The following is a 20,253-nucleotide window of genomic DNA, read 5'->3' as shown; positions in this document are numbered from 1 at the left end:
ACTTTCCTGTAATGTGCAATGAAATAATGTTGCCATCAGTCCTTTCATGCTCTATTCACTGTTTTACCACCATCTAGTGTTTTTATTTTCAGAAATGACACTCATAGTTTCACGCTCGGCCTGTTTGCAGTGCCTTGCCCTTAGATGTCACGCTGTGAATAGACGTGTGTACTGTTGTACATTTATATAAACTGCATTTGACATTTTCTATCAACTTGTGTTCATTCTCATTCTCTAAAATGCAAAGGCAATTAGTTTTCTCGCAGGGTTTCTCACACACAGGACTGTGTTTGAGGTTTCTGTTGATGTGTCACGGATCTGCTAATAAAAGTCATTTACAGTCCTGTTCTGCCTGCTACCTCTTGCTTTGCAGCCTGCCAGTAACATCTTTGTTTTAGAGTATCTGCCACTAGATGTCCTTCTATAACCATCTCTTCAGATTCTCGGTAACCTCCCGAGACAGCTTACCCTCAACACGCTTCTGCAAACTTCAAGGTGTTCCTCACATTCTTGGTAAAACCAAGATGGATTTAGCAGGGCAGTCCAAGATTATTTATTGTAACTAAAGGGGATTGAGTGTTAGAGGGAGTAACACTGGTGCCTTACTCCTGGGCACAGGGTTCCAATTGGGGTTGGAATCTGTCTGCGTGGAATTTACACGTGCTCTCCTTGTACGCCTGGGTTTCCTGTGGATGCTCTGATTTTCTCCCACAGTCCAAAGACATGTGTTTTGGATTAACTGTTGACTTCACATTGCACTTAGTTCGTGACTGTCCTGCAGCAGGCCGAAACAAAGAATTTCTGGCAAAAAAAAAAAACTCAGCTCAATGTAACTTAACATACCGGGAAAAAAATCTCAAATCAAGTTTCGAAGATGCAAGAGAAACTGCCCAAGAAAACCACTAGTATAGATAATATTCTAGAGAACCACTAGTACAGAAAATAACATTCTGGAGAACCACTACTACCAATAATTATACACTGGAGAACCAGTAGTACCGATAACAATAGTCCAGAAAACCACTAGTAAACATAATAATACTCAGCTGAACCACTAATACAGATAATAATACTCAGGTGGACCACTAATACAGATAATAATACTCAAGTGGACCAATCCGAAATAAGATCCATGTGCGAACTTGCGCGTTTCAGTCAGGAGACATGGACGCGTACAAGAAGAGCACGTACGAGCTTCACAAAGCCATTGCCAGCGCAAAACGAGAATACAGCAGGAAGGTGGAATCAGAGTTTAACTGCACTCAAGATGGACGTAGGCTGTGGCAGGGAATCCAAACATTAAGGGATTATAAACCACAGAAGGGGACATTGATGGGTGCCGCTCCGTCTCTCCTGGATGAACTGAATGTGTTTTATGGTCGCTTCGAGTTCGAGAACAAAGACCTCCCGGTGCGGATCCCCACTGCGCTGCATGATAACACCAGTCGCACCGTCTCTGTAGCACAAGTGAGAAAAACCTTTAGCCGTGTCAACATCTACAAAGCTGCTGGTCTGGACGGAATTTCAGGGCGAGTTTTAAAAACATCCAGTGAACAACTGGCTGCTGTGTTTACTGACATATTTAACACCTCCTTAAAAAGCTCAACTGTACCCACCTGTTTCAAAAACACCACCATTATCCCCGTTCCTAAGAAAAACAAAGTGAGCTGCCCTTAATGACTATCACCCAGTGGCACTGACCCCCATTGCAATGAAATGCTTTGAGAGGCTGGTGCTGGGACACTTTGGACCCACTGCAGTTTGCCTACCGCCACAACAGATCCACTGAAGACACGATATCACACACAATTCACACCATTCTGTCTCACCTGGATAATAAAAACTGCTATGCAAGGCTATTATTTGTGGACTATAGCTCAGCATTTAACATTGTCATCCAAACCAAGCTGATCCAGAAACTACTAAGGCTGGGACTGAACGCCACATTGTGCAACTGGATCCTGGATTTCCTCACCAACAGACCCCAGCATGTGTGGATTGGCAGTAATACCTCCTCCCCACTGATCCTCATCACTGGCACTCCACAGGGAAGCATCCTGAGCCCAGCGCTATATTCCCTGTTCACACATGACTGTGTGGCCAGTCACAGCTCCAACACCATCACGAAGTTTGCTGACGATACCACCACTGTGGGTCTGATCACCAACAACGATGAGACGGCCTACAGAGAGGAGGTGAGGCTCCTGACAGAGTGGTGCCAGGACAACAACCTGTCTCTCAATTTCAGTAAAGCTAAGGAGTTGGTGATTGACTTCAGGGAACAGGATACGGTTCAGGCACCCATCTACATAGGAGGGGGACATTGTAGAGAGGGTCAACAGCTTCAAATTCCTCAGGGTTACCCTCACTGCCAAACTCACATGGACTGAGCACACAGCATCAACCATCAAAAAGGCCCATCAACGCCTCCACTTCTTCAGGTGTCTGAAGAAAGCCCGGATGTCCACTACGGTCCTCACCACTTTATACAGCTGCTCCATACAGGACAAAAAAGCCCTACAGAGGGTGGTCAAAACAGCTCAGGAAATCATCGGCACACAGCTACCAGCAGTCCAGGACACCTACACCACACGCTGCCTCAGAAAGACGATGCACATCATGAGAGATCATAGTCACCCTGAACGGGCACTTTTCTCTTCCCTGCCATCTGCAAAACGGCTTAGGTCTATTCGAACTCGCACAGCTAGGTACAGGAACAACTTTGACCCCACTGCTGTAAGAGTATACAACACTAACCAATGTGCTACCTTTAGTAACTGGAGTTGGACTGCTCCACCCAAGGACATTGGTAAATTACACTGCCACTTTAAGCATTCTCATTCTCTCGTTCTGAGTTCTCTGACTGTCAACTAGTATTATTGTTACTACTGTTACCATTATTTATTACTATTGCTGTTACACTACTCACTGTCATTGTCATTGTTTTGTTTGTGCAGTATTTCTATTGTCTCTGTCCATAGTCTTTGGAGAAGCATTCAGGAAGAATTTCATAATACTTGTACGTGGTACTTGTATTTATGACAATAAACTAAACTAAACTAACTAAACTAATACAGATAATAATACTCAGGTGGACCGCTAGTACTGATAATATTAAGTGTAGCGGCGTCACAGACAGTAATGGTCGTTGCCTTGGAGAGTGGACAGAGCAGCTACAGATACGCTGAATACTGGGCCTTTACTGCAGTTGTAGACCCACAATTAGAGCTGTGGTTTTCCACTGCTAGAATAAAACATTCAAACAGTGCTATAAAGCCTTTTCCTGTTTGACCGCTTACTAAATGAAAAAGTGTTCATTTTGGGATTCTCCAAGGCAAACACAATATAACGGCAATGTTTTTCACAAATGAAACACACATCCGTGTGCTCAGCTGATGTCTGCGACTCTGGTTCCTGCTGTAAGGCGGGAGGACGGACACTTCAGAGTGTAACTTGGAGACAGACAGCCCCGTCTCCTTCCCCACACACATATCCGCTACCCCAGGGAAACAGTTTACCCACCTTCTCATTTAGTGTAACAAGCATGCTGGAGAAGCCAAACTTCTGTGGTTTTCTTACACAGACTTCAAAGCTTAATGATCTTCCCTTATGAGAGTAATGATGATTATTAGGTCTGTTTCAGATACATGGAATTTCTGAATTCAGACTGAACGGGGCTTTAGATGAGCGAGGAAAGCAACTTTGGGTGGGTTATAGTCACATGATTTCACTAAATAGCACTTCTTCATGTCTGCTGTGTTCCGTTTCATCCTTTTAATGGTATTTCCAGTCACAAAAAAAAGGTATTTTTGGATATGGATTACTTGATCAACGTCCCAGTGCCCTTTTTTTATTTTTTTTAACAGTAAAACAGCGCAGTGGGACACATCCCGGTCTCAAGTAAGTGGTTTCTGAGCACTGCTTTTGAAACATTTACATTTATTCATTTAGCTGACACTTCTCTCCAAAGTAACTTACAGTGATAAATTATCCATATAGTTGGCTGGTTTTACCGGAACGATTTAAGGTAAACACTTTGTTCCAGGGTACAACGGCAGTAGGCGAGATGCAAACCAGCAGCCTTTGGCTCCAAAGACAGCAGCCCTGACAACTATGCTATCAGCGGTACAACACCCAGAGATGGGATATAAACCAACAACCTTTGGGGGCAAAAAAAGCAGTTCTAACCACTACACTACACTAACACCCTCATTAAGATGGTCTGCAACCCATTGTCCAAAATCTGTATGATTTACACGCTGATAACCACACACCAAGACAGTGTGAGATTGTATGCTGTTCATCTCTAATTTGGGCAGAAAAAGTAATCTCTCTTGCACAGCACTTTTTTAAAAAGACTTAACATTTAAGGAAAGGGAAATGACTGCCCTTTCTTTTGTCTGCATCCTTTCCAGTAGACGTCCGTGTAAACATCTTCCAGCATATCCGATTACTAATAGCTTCCATGTGGCATCTCGTGCAGTGTGTGCCTCTGCTTCTCCCGCCACATACTGTACATTAAGTGATGGACAAGGCACTAATCATCTTTTTATACACTTCACTGCATTTTTTTCTCAAAACCATGCAGACAAGCAGGATCAAAGCCACAATCACAAAGCACCATTCTGCACCCGACACAATGATGTAGTAAAATTACCTACTGAAATAAGACATCATTATGTGCAAAATGAGTCAATGCCCTTAACAGAGTAAAACAGAAGGTAAACCATGGAGGAACATGTTTCATGCCTTTATTTTTCCATTGTACGATCAGCCTGAGAAATGCATAGTTTAACACTGTTTCAACTGGATTCAAATATAGTTGTTTAAATACCAGATTATTCATTTATACATCATATTATTTATACATGAAATATTACTTTTCATTCCACAACTTCACAGGTAATGATTAAATCAAGCGTTTCTTCTGAGTCATTAAGAAACTTTCATTTTTTGTTTGATTCGCAGCAGTGAAACATTTTGTCATGAGGTTATTTTCATGACGTCACCAACAACCAAAAACACCATATTGACAAAGGCTGTATACAGTAAAAACTCATTTTACAAGTTCCTAATAACGACAAATATTTAAGTCCATAGCTGGACGACATGTCATCATTTTTAGGACAAACCTCAAAGCTGATCAGAGTCCAGTAAATTAAAAGTAAATTATGGGTCGATGGTACAAGGTGAGGGAGCTCTACCTACATTTAAAATATCTGAAATCAGAAGTCTGATAGTGTGACCTATAGTTTCACTAACTTACAAATTAACACACATGCTCTGTGTGCTTTAACATTATTGCAGTAAACACACCGTGAGCAACAGCACAATATGCTCCCAACACACTTTGCCACACGTGCTCATTCTTTAACCTTACAGCAAGTTTCTCCTGTCTGAAGTCAGCCGGTGAGAGCACAGCACTAAGTCATCAGACACAGCTTTTCAGCCTCTTGTTGATGGTACAGCTTCTATGGACATGACTTTGCTTACATTGATTGGAAAAAATATATCTAAGCAGCAAAGCTAATACACAGCTGTTACACAAGTGTGTACAAAACCCACACAGCCTATCTGCCTGAATAAGGGGGCCCTCCAAGTAATGTGTATGAGATGTAAAGGAACACAAGGCCATATGGGAAAAATGTTTAAAAAAATATATTTCAAAGTACTGATGTGACCCATTTTTTAAAAAAAAAAATAAATAAATAAATAAATTGCATGATGTAAGAATTAAAAAGTATACTGTAGATCTTTGCAGAGGTAAAGTTGTATTTGTTACGTTAATGAAAACATGATTTTGTTGAGTAAATTACATTCAGCTCAGTAATTAGCAAATACTCTGAAGGGAAGGTAAGCAATCAATAGTGTTTTGTTTCCTGCTGTTCACTATATCAACATTTGCCAACATTTTCATCCAAACATTAAAATGTTTCACGTGCCACTTCAGCTTTTTAAATCCATTAGGAAAGTAAATTCAATTATCAAAACATTCTCACTTGGCAGCTGCAATAAGCAAGATGAAAGCGACACAACGCCCCCATGATGGGGGAAATGGCCAGTATGAGTGTGAGGTAGTCCATGAAACAGCTGGCTGGTTTAAATGCTACAGCCGTCGGCTTCAGAGCAGACCTCATGTTCACCGAGTTACTGCCGGTGCTCAAGAGGAGACCACTGAACTGCTGGGGTTCCAGCACAATGCGGCTTCATCGCATCTGTGAGTGGGCATCTCTGCGATGGGGCATCTCTATTTACACTCGGCATCAGCGTCTCGAGACGTACTAACAAACAACAGCTACACCACTTAGGCTCCAGGAGCTGCTCGCTCTGCAGATTGAAAAAAACCGTTCTATTTCGCAAATGATTCAAAGAACAAGCTTAAAAAAAAATTAATGCATTTACAATCCCTGTACTTTTGCTTGTCTTCCAGTATTTTTCAGATGCAACTTGTCTAGACTGTACTAAAGCACTGAACTAAGAAACCACAACCAAAACCTTAAAACCACAGGCAATTGATAAAAAAGAGCCTGTTCTGGGTTAGTACCCTGCAGTGTTCCATGCAAGAAATGGATGTAACTGACAGGCTCCTGGGGGTGTGCAACTGACACAGAAACAAAGGAGAGGCAAATTAAACATGTCACAATAGTTTTATGATCACAGCAACGCTTCACTGGAGCAAAGTGGTAGAACCAGAGACAATCTGAAAGTGCGATGACAGCATTCCACTTCGCTTAACAAACGCTCAAATAAAGAATTTTCCAAGCAGTCACTTTTTCTAGCCTCCATGCGTCTGGGGTACGAATTCTTAGAGCATTCAGCAGAAACCAAACCAACACACACTAACGGCGCTCATGAATGAATCTGCAGATCAACATGAACACTGAGAAGCTCAGTGAAAATGTCACTCAACAGCACCACTCTGCCCAACAACCCAGTGCATTAAGCAAAGTAATACAGCTTAGACAAGAAATAATTTAAGTCACTACAGATGTACATTTATAATTTCCTTTCATAAATCTACAATGAATGTATTTTACTATAAGAAATGAGCTTTGTCTTCAGAGGCTTGAGAAAGAATAGAAACAATAAATCCATTTAAACAGCCCTTTTATAATTCCTTTGAACTGTCTCTTACATTGCATTTCAATTTAAAATAGCTGCTTCTACTTTTAATATCAGACAATTGCAACATGCTTTTGCTATTTTGCTTGGGCAGCATACATTACAGCAAAATTGAAGAATTTTATCACGTAATGCAAAAAACGGCAAGGGCACAAACGGTGCTGTTCTAATATTGTCTAGCTATGCAACTGGTGCAGTGCAAAGTCTAAAGGTTGAAAATGCTGCTTCTATAGCTACAAGAAAGCAGAAACTATAAGGAAAGAGTAACACCCCAACCTATACATTCAGTTGGTGAACAAGAAACATCTCATTAAACAGAAATGTGCAGAATTTTAAAACAGCACTTAGGGATATTGCATAAAATAACCAAAACACTCCATATATAAAAAAGGCCATGCATTAATGTCAGTGAGACACAAGCTGCTTGTACAACATGGAGAAATCCCCAAGGCAGACTGACAAAAGCTGCCTGCAAAAGTGTTTCTACTCTTAGTGAGCAGACTAAATACAAAAGCAATTCACTGTCAAACGTGTTTGTCTTTTTCAAGCTGGGCCTTGACAAAAAGAAAAAAAAAAAAGTTTTGGAAACTAACTCAACTCTTCAGGAAATATAAAACAAGAAAAAAAAAAATGTGCAATATAAGAGCACCAAACTAACTTCCGTTTGGTTAATTTTGTATTCATTATTCATGAAACAATTATTTTGCTTTTATTTTCTTTTATTTTTAAAAAGAGCAGAAATAGATTCAATGTTTCTGATTTACTTCAGAAAAGTACATTGTTGTTCTGGGAAAAAAGTATGAAGAAACAGTATCTGCTGACATTTCTGAAGATGATGCCTTGCCATTCCACTGCATATTTACTGAAAAAATAGCCCTGAAAGCACAGCATCAACAGAAAGGATACATGTTTACTCCAAGACATTAACTATATCAAGTTAATTTGCTGTACTAAATGACACACATCTACATATCACAAATATCATACAATATGTTGCAAATATATATGCATATGCATGAAGTATTGTGCTGAAAGTGAGAATGAAGTATGAGAAAAATCCTGTGAAATCCATTTAAATAAAATAAAATAAAAAAAGACCCAAAAAAAAGTCTAGAGCATGAAGACATGCTGAGGACATCCTCAGTTATAAAGAGGATGGGGCTATACTTTGCCAAAGAGGGGCTAAACCACTGAAATCCCCATCATTAGTGGAAGTCTATTTTCCATGAGACCATGGAATGTCATGGAATAGTGTCATAAAGCATACTGTGATTTTTATTCATTGTGCCAACATTAACAAGGATTTAAAAAAAAAAAAAAAAAACTGAAATTTCCTTCAGCTCATTGGCCCATAGATGTCAGTTCTGATTAGTAGTTTATCAGATGAGGTAAAGTTTAATTTAAAACATTTGTGAACAGTGCAAAAAAGGCCTCCTAGCATTTTTTCCATAAATCAATTAAAAATAACTAAGGCAGATTCAGAAAAAAAGTTATTTGGAATAACAAATACTGGTCATGCATTTTTTTTTTTTTTTTTTAAACAATGGACCTTTACCTATGAAGAACCTTAAAACAGAACCAATAAATCCATAAATGTACAGTACTAGTTAAATACAGTGCTGATATGTATTTCACGTTAGCAATTTAGCCTATAGCTTATGGTAAAAATGCAGTCTACTCAATAGAATACATTTTTACATGTTGTGCAAATTTTATTACCAACTACAAAAATCCAAAACAAGAATGTTTTAAATTCAGTTACATTATGACTCAGAACTCTTAATAGGAAAAGTATATATACACACATATGACCATTCTATGCAAGTGGGTGGACAACACACAATACCGAAATATATTTTTCATCTTGAAAAAAAAAAAAAAAAAAAAACACTGATTTCCTGATGGAGCCCTGAAAAAGGAAGACCAAGCAAATTAGTTTGAGTAATTATTTTTAACGAATGTATACATCTCAAAATGACCCATTCCTTTCTGATGTTTGTCACTTCATTTTGAAGGAACCCCCTGAATTCTTATTTTAATTTGAACCGTAACAAGAATCCAAAAGATTCCTCTAACTGGCCAATTGCCCACTTCAGCCTATATGATTAAGTGCATAATGTTCAGCACATATTACATTGAGCCCATGCAGTCCGCCACCTAAAAAAAAGCAAAATCATGATTTCCAAAGCAGTCAGCTACTGAACAGCATGAGCGAAACAAAGTCCCTAAACGCACATACCTGCCCTTTTTATGTGTGCCAGGTGACATTCAAAAGCTCCTCATCAAGACAAGTCCTCTGCTAGTCACAAGTGCCCCTGAGATCAGAGTTGTTACAGGGGGGTGCATGGGTGTGAAAGACCCAAGACTGGGTTAGGTGGGCCATTGGTTGGAAGAGGGATAAGGAGCATAATAGTGGCTTGGAGTGCTACCCAGACTTAGTCACTTCTCAGAAGACCCTTGTGGTGAGGTTAATGAGAGGCCAGGGTCACGCTGGTGTGGAGTTCTTTTCGCTGGGCAGGGAGGATGGTTTAGAGGGGGGGCCGCGAGGCCTGTGCTGGGGGCTGCTGCGGAGATTGTCATCCATCTGTGGAAGACAGCGGAGAATCACAATGTATCAGCACAGCAAACATGACTGCAGGCAACTACTCCTACCTGCAGAACAGGGAAAATGGGAAATTTTGCACTTAGAACCCGTTACACAAACAGTAACAGGTATTTGGCCCTAAACTTTCACAAAATACTACACATGCACACAGTAATTTTAACCTTCACAGCATGTGTGCTGTAGAATGAAACTGACTTTTTGACATTTTACAGAAATAATGAAGTTTGCCGCTGGGAACAGAAGTTTGAAAAATCATATACCATGAGAGATTGTCTATTTGCTCTTTTGAGTTGTTCCAGAGAGACTAGACAGAGCTGCTGGTCACACAAATGTTATAACATCTGACTCGTGTGTGAATCCTGTGCTGCCAAGGAACACAGTCACCTCAGCTCTTAATTACTTAACATGTCCATGTTTAGTAAAGCCCTAATGCCCCAAGCAAGAATTCAAAAGGGTACAGTCCAAAAGCAGAACAATGGACACTGGATCAACGGGAGCAACAGACAGCAGCCAAAAAAAAAAATATTCTCTTATTTTGGAGGGGGGGGGAGGAAAAAAAAACTGAGCTGTATGTAGACCTGTCACAGACCACATGCTTTTCTCCAAAGTGATGTACAAATCAGAGTAAAGAAAAATGTATTTCACAATAGATGAGTTATAAATGCAGACATGCAATTGCTGAAGCAAAGCTGGTTTGTCTAACATCACAATTTTGGCTGGTGTACAGTACATAACTACTTGCCTATAGAATTGCTAGGAAATACCTAGGTGACCATGATGGAATGACAACATAAAAGCCATACAGTCAGGACACACAAAGCAAACAGTCACACAAACAAGCTACTGCAAAACTGCTTGAATGTATCTATGGTTGTTAAAAGGAGGAAGACTAATCATTGCACATGGAAGAGTGAGAGCAAGAATATAAGCAGAGGCAAACAAAGCAAGGCAGGACCTTCTCAATGAGGTTGGACTCTTTGTTAACAAGCTGTGTCAGTTTCTGCAGGTTTGCGTCAACTGCATCCTGTCTGATGGAAAGGGAACCTGGAGAAGGTGGAGAGGAAGGAGAGAAGACAGGAAGACACCCTACCCCGAAAGGAGAAGAAGAAAAAGATCACTTCTTAATCACAAAATGAAGGCGTGTACTATGGGATTTGGGGTTAGTAAACCGTGGTGCAGAAATAAATCTTCAATTAAACTTTACCAGCGCTGCTTGATTCATCTGATTCTCAACAGTGCAAGCAGACCTTACTTATATGCCAACTAACACAGATTATCAAAACACAATAACAGTTTGGGTTGTTTCTGATAGATATTGCATAAAAACTGTCAGCAAGTTTCCAATGTTTGTCTACCACAACACTGCCACATCCTGCTTCCAATTACAGCTGCAAATACTTATTTACATTGGCAAAATACTCCATTTAAATTTTTCTGGTGAATTCTTTCAAAAACACAAAGGAAACCCATCTGCAGAAGCCGATTTTACCTGGGGCATTGACATCAAAGTATGTCTTGAGGATGGTGTCGCAGAAGTGGCACAGATTGGTGAGCTGCTTGAGATGCTGCTGTAGCTGACTGCTGGGTAGGTTGGCTTTGAGGAGAGGAGCGATGTAGCCAAACACAAAGGCATCAAGGCTGGCAGCTCTGAGAAAGCACACTGACAGTCATTCTTCATGTCTGCCCATACAACACATTCAACATATGAACATATCTGGCAACTCACAGTGGGTATGTCACATATCGGTGTGTGTGTGTGTGTGTGTGTGAGACTGGCCTACAAGTCTGAACGTTTTACATTTATTCATGTAGCTGACGCTTTTCTCGAAAGCAGCTTACAATATTAAGCTAGAAATGGCATAGTATTCAAGCAAAGTTTTGGAAGTTTGAATAAAGAGGAAAAAATAATGTCTGGCTTGCAGCATGTTTGTATCCCTAAACAAACTAACACACTCAATGCACTCCCTACACAGCAATAGATCATATGACCAGATCTGGGGCAACTGCCTTTACCTCATACTTGCATTTATTACACCTTTGACTTAGCAGCAATGTGTGTTTCACTTGCCTCTTGTGAATCATCATTGCTATACTTACGTGTTTCCGAAGAAGAACAGGGAAGACCCCAATCTGTATGAAAGCAGGTTCAGGCACTCTTTGGCTTCCTTGTAGATCTAGTAAAAAGTCACAACTACACATGGAAACTGATGCTTTATACATTTTTCTATCAGGTCATGGTGATGACCAAGTGAATACATTATAAAGAATCTCTTGCACTGCAATTAAACTGTTCTAAGGATGTCTCGTGCATAAGTAATATGCATAATTAAGGAAAAGAAATGATCAATTGCCTTTTTAAAATAGTTCTACATAGCATCTTCTTGGTACACAACAATACCTTCCTGTTTTTTTTCTTCCAGAAAACACCTATTAGAGTCATAATAAATTCATTTAATGCTGGTCTTCATAGAATGAACGTTACATTAATAACCACTCAAACAAGGTTCGAACAAAATATATGGCACATAGCACATAACAGTCTAATTCATCACTAAAGCAGCTAAAGCAGCCTAAAGCTAAAACTGGATCTGAGGATGCATATCTAAGTCTATATCAACAGACAACAATCTAAATGGCTATTCACCTAAGGGTACAACTCTTGCTTTTAAATGGGGGGGATGATTACCCTGTTTCCAGCCATCTCAAGAGGTATGACTGCAGAAAAGGACAGAAGAGCACCATCTAAATCAATAAAGGTTTGTTTCATCATCTCAACTAGATGCTTGCATACAGTTTTAAATACAGTTTATGTATGTTTTGCGAGGTTATAAGATGAAACAACAGAGATCGAGAGAAGGGCTTTAATGAGCTCACTCTCTATTCTCAGTTCACCGAGAATCCATATATCAGTTCTCTCTAAGAGAGGCAGAGGCTTTTCCAGTGGCTCAGGTTAAGCCATGTCCCCAATGCAGGGATAAACACTAAACTGGCACAGTATTTTAGTGCCATTTTCTATCAGGCTGATTATGTGATCATCCTATTATTATTGTCAATTTATTTTACGCAGAGACAAACTACTCTGTCTGTTCACCTCTGCTGAGAGAATTAAACAATTAAGACAAGAACTATTACTTCCCTAATTCAACAATTTTAGCTTAAGCAGCACACACCGCAAGAAAGTCACAATCCAACAGTAGGGGTATTTCAACAGTAGTACCCTTGTGCAAGGTACTTTACCTGACTAACTCCAGTAAAACAACCTAATTATATAAATAGCTGTGGATAACGACATTGTGTAAGCAACAAAACAACATTGGATCCATCATCCCTGATACTGCAACAAAATTACAGTTGATGAAAACAATAGCAATATTATTAAATAATAAATATACATAATATTAAGAATATTATTAATCAGATATGATTAAAACAATGGCTACAGTAATGCAAAGCATAGCGGTGAAGAAGACAGGAGTCAAACCTTTGCCTCCACCTCTGCAATGCTGTTCAGTGGAGATTCCCCCTTGGTCAAGAGGATCAGCGAGAGAGCTGTGCTGGCTTGTCGACCCGGAACAAAAAAATTGAGGGGGAATGGGCACCGTGAGGAGAACCAGGGCTTGGTCACGTTGGCATAGTTCTCTGCATCCACCCAGAAGGCGTGCAGCTGTGGAGTGACCCGAAACATGATACTCAACACAGTTAACATCAACAGTGGTTTGTGCCTTCCCACAGAACATCAGTACAGTGTCACTTGTGCTACACTTCATGAAAACCTTCTGAAAATATGGTGTCCTTCCTCCTCCATTTGGAAAACAATGTCCTGCTGGGATGTTTTTTATATGCGAGTCTCTGTTCATGGTAAATGCACTTGCTACTACCACAAGCATTCTATGTTTACCTCTTAATGTAATCAATCTGCTTTCGGGCCTTTTTTAATTTTATGATGTTTCTATTCAAATACTGAATGATGATCAAGATTTCCATTACATACCAAAGCTGGTCTCAGTTTCTCCTCCAACAGCGCCATGTATGCCATGGTATCTGCTCCTTGCCTGGCTGAGAGCTCGTAGTCTGCATTGTATCGCTGTCACACAAACATTTATCTTCACTAGTCACTTTACAGCTAAACACTGCTTCTGGGTAAGGACATGCACATGTAATAAGATAACATACACTGCGTGCAAATGGCTAACCCTTTCCAGGCAGGTGTTGCAAATTAGCACCAGCTGGTAATTATTTTTCCAACTGCCAGTATTAATATCACCCTGAAAGGGTTAAAAGTGTAAGGAACAAAATGTGCAACTATAAACAAATCAACATACAGATTAAAATCTGAGAGGTTCTCACCTGTAAAAGAACTAATATAGTGAGTTTAGAGTCTAATGAAGAAAGGTTTGCTGAAATGGTGGCACTAATTCTAAACTGCTATGCTTCATAATTTGTAATAATTTCTTAAACATCTAACAGAACAAGTTTACCATAGAAACTTCACTTAAAGACACCTTTAACTTCTGTAATTACAATCTGAGGTTGGAAGAATGGATTTCATATGAATATAATAGATTTCCTATGAATGTTAGTCACCTGTTTTCTCAGAAAGTTAAGGATCTGCGCTGGTTCTGTCACTGTGGACCCCTGGCAGTGCAAGGTGGGCACAGTCTCTGTGCAGAAAAAAGGCATGGACCTGAGCCACAGTTGTCAGACAGACTGCAGGTGTATGCAAACAACCCAACTGCCTTTTCCCCCACCTGTTAGCATCCTCCACGTCCTGTCCACTGGCTGAGCGGTGAGTTTAGCTCCAGAAAATTTTGCGTAAGCCTGGGGGGGGGGATAGAGTTGTAGAAAAATGAGTTTGGCCATAAGAACAAGAACCTAGGTAATTTTTACTGTATCTATTGACAGTAAGCACCTTATGGAAGGATGATACAGTAGGAACAGGGTTTGAACATTTATCCTTCGAGCACAAGGCTCCAGACCTAACCACTGCACTATCCACTGTCCCGTTTTCCAGCTTTAAATACTGCAAAGTGACCTACATGAACTATACAGCACTGGTGCATTTTACATTTTACAACTGTGAAAACCTAAAACATAACCACCATGGCTAGCTATCTAAACTTTAGCTAACTCCTTTGACTCCTGCAGCAGGATGGGGATTCGTCTGACATGGACCCTTGAGATTATAAGACAACACAGCTCTAACCACTACACTTCTGGTGCCCCAAAAGAAGTAACATTCATTGCTTATTTTATTATAACAAATCTAGTGGAGTGTCCAGGAAACAAAACACAGAAGATTCAATGCCATCTAATTTTAGATCAGTTAAGAAGTAACACAAAATTTCCAAAGAACATCAATACAGAACTGAAAAACAGTCATCTGCTGCTCTGTTGTATCTTTCTGTGCCTTTATCAAGCATGTCTGTCTTACAGTAACTTCATGATGACTGGGTCATAGTCAGAAGTTTTGATCATACCAGATGTTTTGTATTAACTGCAAGACTTTATTTCATTTTAAACTACTGTAGTCATATGACTGCTACTCTGTACTACTGAAAGTACGACTGTATTGTACAAAACTTCACTTTGGACAAATGTATTAACTAATTAAATAAAAATACTAAAGGTTTAACTTTCCATTCATTTGGCTGATTAAAAGTTTATCTACTACTTAGCATTATTTTCACATCTACTATTATTAGGAGGTTAACAGCTCCTGAATTGTACTGAGACGGTTGAAAACTCAAATAAATGACAAAGAAACGTTAAACACACTCTGACTGGTGACAAATTATAACACTACACACTACTTTTATATAATAAGAAATTTAAATTAAACTGACAGTGTGTGGAAACAATGTAACCTACAGCAACAGCAAAGGATACCGGCATATGAATTGCTTGACACTGCTTCTACTAAAACACAATAATAATGATTATCCAGCTAGATATTAGTATTAATAATAATAATAATAATAATAATAACTAGCCACACCAGTAGAGTAGCTGCTAAGTTAGTTAGAACACTGACTGTTTTCTTCGGCTTCTGATAGGAACTAATTCGTACTGCGTACACAGCAATAATTTCTCTTTTTTCTTTAGTCCCTGTTATTTTTCCATTAATACAAGTTACCAGCACAATGAGAGACTCCGGGTGAACGGACGGCAAACCCCAATCGCCTCCCCAGCAACTCAAATCCATGGGCGCCGCCATTCCTCACTCAGAAAATCGGAAGCGGGGCATTTTTTTTTATCCGGAAATGCGGACGCTGCAGTTGGTCGCTCGCGTGCTGCAGAACAACGTGCCGCGCGACAAACTGCTCGGTTCCCACTGAAAGAGGTTCCACCTCTTTGTATCATTGTTCATATTTAATAAAAAAAAAAATAATTAAGTTATTTAATCAATGTAAGCTGCAGCCGCAGTTTTACAGGCTGATTTTTTTTCTGCATTAACTCCAATTAAAAATTAAAGACCATACAAATACACAATTCAACATCTCCAAATAAGACACCCACAACAACAGCAGCACACAACTCCACAAACTCAAAATACAAAATCATTCAAAGAACATCAGATACAAATCGTGACAACTTTGCTTCAGTTCATCTCCATCATCATCCAATAACCCAAAAACTCCACAACCAATGCATTCAGAAGCACAATTACAAATATCAACACTCCATGAAGTCATCAGACTCCAACAAAGTAGTCATGACTTTCAGTATCTGCCATAACTATCAAATATTAAATCACAGTTTAAAATAGAGAAAACCAAAATGAAATAATAAAACTTTATCAGTAAACAACAACTCTAAAAGAAGTATTAAACATCTTAAAGACTAAAAATTCAATAAAATCCAAATAAAATCACATATAAACAATCTATCCAAACAATAATCCCCCTCCTCCTCCCTGGAACCTGACAAACTGAACCTAAGAGGGGACCTCACCCAGGATAAGTCAATTACCAAAACACCCGAGTGATCTGGTCCCAAAGGGGATGGGAGGTAATCTTCTTAGCCTTTTATGGGCTCCCTATCTGAACAGGTCTTACAGGTAGATGTATTATGGATATTAACTAAGTGTTTTTTTTTTTCTTTTTTAATTTTTTTTAAAAATAGAGTTACATTCGTCCAGTCAGTATCAATAACTGTTGTCCATCGCAGGGTCATGGTGGTTCGGAGCCGCTCCCAAAAACACAGCGTGTGAGGAGGGTACACCCTCCGTATCACACACCCGTACGCTCATTCACTAACACACTAAGGGAAACTGAGTCACCAGTTCACCTGAGATATGTATTTGGACTGTGAGAGGGAAAACACACAAAGATGAGGAGAGCATGGAAACTTCATGCAGATGGAGCTGGATTTGAAACCACAGCCAAGGAGCTGTGAGACACATCAGGCTGTCCTATGAAACAGTTTCACTGTATCAGTAACTGCTTGTTAAGTTGCGGTGGTCCAGAACCTATCGTGTAAGCATACGGCAGAAAGCTAGTGAGGGTACATCCTGGATATGGCACCTGTCCATCGTAGGGTAGTTACACACACTATAGACTATTTGGAGTCTCCAGTTCCATTTATATTTATTCATTTAGCTGATACTTTTCTCCAACGCAACTTACAATGTTAAGGTACTTATAATTAATTACCAAGTTAAGCAGAAACATGAATTTGCACTATGAAAGGAAACTCATACAAACATACAAAGAAGCTGTAAATCCACACAAGACCAAGGTGAACTTGAACCTACACCCAGTCCAGATGCTGGGAGGCAACAGCACTACCCACTGTGGCACCCCACTGTGGTACCCCACTGCTCTCCAAACTTATTTATGGTGTATAAACAAAGCAATCCAAAAATCCACCTACCTTAGCTAATAAAAGAAACTGTAGGTATTCTTAATAATAGCTTTCATAATAGATACTGAAGAGATTAACCTTTATGAGACCATGATGGCAAGAACAAACCTATGTAACAGCAGTTTGATTTCAAAATGGGCAGCATGGTGGTGCAACAAGTAGTGGTGCTGCTTGGCAGCATCTGGCTGGTGCAAAAGAACATGGGTTCAATCTCTGCTCAGTCTGTGTGGAGTTTGCATGTTCTCCTGGTGTCTGGTTTCCTCCCACAGTCCGACGATATGTCATTGAGATGAAGCTGTGATCCTAAATTGCCCTTAGTGTGTGAATGGGTGTATGTGATTACTCTGTGATGGACTGGTGTACTCCCTTGAGTCCTGCACCCAGTCTTTCTGGAATAAGCAGTAATTGAAAATGGATGAATTACTGAGGAATCTGTATAGATAGTTGGGCAGATGATCTTGTTAAAAAAAATTATATGTTTTGAGGTTTTCTTTTATAATGCTCTTACTTGAGAAAGGTACTTAAAGAAGTTTCAGTTTATGTTTATAGAGTGCACTTCTCACACAGTGACACAAAGCTGTGAACTAAGAGACAAGATAAATAAAATAAGATGGTTGACTATACAGTATGCTATAGCAATACATTATCTGTGCAGTTATTAAAGTTGTAGGTATGGCTACTGGCCACGGATGAAAGGAACAAAGAAATCCCAGCTGAAAGTCAAGGGAGAAAAATTAAATGAAATATGTATGTCCTGAGAGAAATAAACATTCTACTCTATATTTTTTAAAGGAATACAACAGTTATGACTTCTCAAAAAAGTAAAGAAAACCCTCAAATTCTGGACAGAAGAATTAGAAGTCAGATGCCAGCAGACATTCCATATTTCTATCCCCCATTCCCCCATCCAGTAAACAATTTGAGGGAGCTGGAAAAAGTCATTTTACAACCTTCTTGCAATTCGCCACAACGATAGCAGAACCCCGATGTCGCAACAAATACCAGCTGTTACTTGTCAGTCCTGGCAATAGTTTGGTTACTCATTTTGGCAGGCAAGACAAGCTTTGTTTTAAAGTCCATCCGAATTGCACCATAAAAACCTTTCAACAGACTCATAAGCTCACCTTGCTACCATAAAACAATGAGAGCAAAGTTAATTTTAGTAAATGGGTTTTTGTAATTACTAAATTCAAACAGGCAATTAATAGGTTTTAACATGACTGAATGTAACATTTTATGTATGGGAAAATGTATGGTCAGGAAAGTGGGATATACAAGGTTGGTAAAGTTTAAGACTGCCATGGTAGGTTATGACACACTATCTGTCACGTTTGACCATGACTGTCTACTCCCAGTCTCTAAGGGTATGTTTTCAAGTGAGAAGCACATTGAACAAATTAGCAAATTTTGTCAACAGCCCTTATGTATGCATGCAGAAGTATGCGGAAGTTGGTGTAAGTGTGTTTGCAGACAGTAATCTTGGTAGTACGAGCAACAGTTATGGCTCAGTGGGTAACGCTGTGTACAGACGGCAAACCCCAGTGATATGGGTCCAATGGTAGTTGCCATGTTTCACTTAGTAGAATATATCCGAGTTAATGATACTAGTAGGGGGGATGTGGTAGTGCAGTGGGTTGGACCAGGTCCTGCTCTCTGGTGGGTCTGGGGTTCGAGTCCCGCTTGAGGTGTCTTGCAACAGACTGGCATCCCGTCCTGGGTGTGTCCCATCCCTCTCCAGCCCTATGCCCTGTGTTGCTGGGTTAGGCTCCGGCTCCCTCCAACCCTGCTTGGGACAAGCGGTTTCAGAAAATGTGTGTGTGTGTGTGTGTGTGTGTGTAATGATACTATTCAAAAGCTACCTCCCTTTTAGAACGCAGCAACCTAAGTTTATGGCTAGGCTGAACGCATAATTGAAATAAGTAAGAGCAAATATTTCTTTTTCACATCTTCAGAGGTCAAACATTGTACTTTGAAAAGGTAGCTTAAGAATTTCAGTATATACGCATGTTTTCTGAACACCCGTGATCATGCATACATTGCAGGTTATTGAAAATAAGAGGTTTATATTTAAAGGACTTGGAAATTTAATGAATATGTTTTAAATTTTTCACATATTCCCAAATTTTCTAAGCTTTGTGAATGTACCTAAATTAAATTTACTTTGGAAACAGACAGCCTGTGAGATTGATCTGAGGAAGAGTGGAATTATGAATGTTGCAATGGATAAGAATGTCTGCTAAAGATATACCTAGATATTAACAACACAGAGAATCCAAACTATGACATATTTGGCTAGATTGTGTTTTGTGGACTTTTGCAGCTCACTGACCAACAATCGAGTACTTCACTAGACCTGTAAAAGCTATTAAGATGGAATTTGTAAGTGAACTTAGCTAATGCTGAAAAAAAACAACCTTGCCCCGGAAAAACTTGTTAAAATATTTTGTAGAGATTGTACTGGACAACAACTTGCACTTTCAGTGCATTTCATCAGTTCCAATGAATTTGGTATTCTCATAAAGACATGAAGTTTAGTCTAACTGGATGAGATTTGTCACAAATCTTGGCTATGAATCTCTTTCCTCTGTGTCAGAGAGAAATTATCCAACAAGACCATTTTCCAGGGATCTGTGGAAAAATAAGGTAAAGACAGCCAGATTTTT

The 20,253-nt window shown here is 39.6% G+C and overlaps 1 protein-coding gene across 2 annotated transcripts; it reads right to left on the bottom strand.

The window, feature by feature from the left end:
* Positions 1-8,660: 8,660 nt before the first annotated feature.
* On the bottom strand, positions 8,661-15,971 carry mtx3 (metaxin 3). Of its 2 annotated transcripts, XM_018759024.2 has the most exons (9): positions 15,861-15,971; positions 14,476-14,545; positions 14,312-14,388; positions 13,719-13,811; positions 13,209-13,391; positions 11,825-11,901; positions 11,217-11,374; positions 10,683-10,813; positions 8,661-9,706 (listed from the first exon to the last, which is right to left on the bottom strand). In XM_018759024.2, exons 1-9 carry the CDS (start codon positions 15,939-15,941, stop codon positions 9,608-9,610), a joined length of 969 nt encoding a protein of 322 aa, XP_018614540.1. In that variant the 5' UTR covers positions 15,942-15,971; the 3' UTR covers positions 8,661-9,607. The 2 variants fall into 2 exon arrangements, with proteins under 2 accessions (XP_018614540.1, XP_018614541.1); XM_018759025.2 differs by lacking the exon at positions 10,683-10,813.
* Positions 15,972-20,253: the final 4,282 nt, after the last annotated feature.

Source organism: Scleropages formosus, chromosome 17 (assembly GCF_900964775.1).
Source record: "Scleropages formosus chromosome 17, fSclFor1.1, whole genome shotgun sequence".
Taxonomy (NCBI): domain Eukaryota; kingdom Metazoa; phylum Chordata; class Actinopteri; order Osteoglossiformes; family Osteoglossidae; genus Scleropages; species Scleropages formosus.
This window is presented reverse-complemented; position numbering and strand designations above follow the sequence as displayed.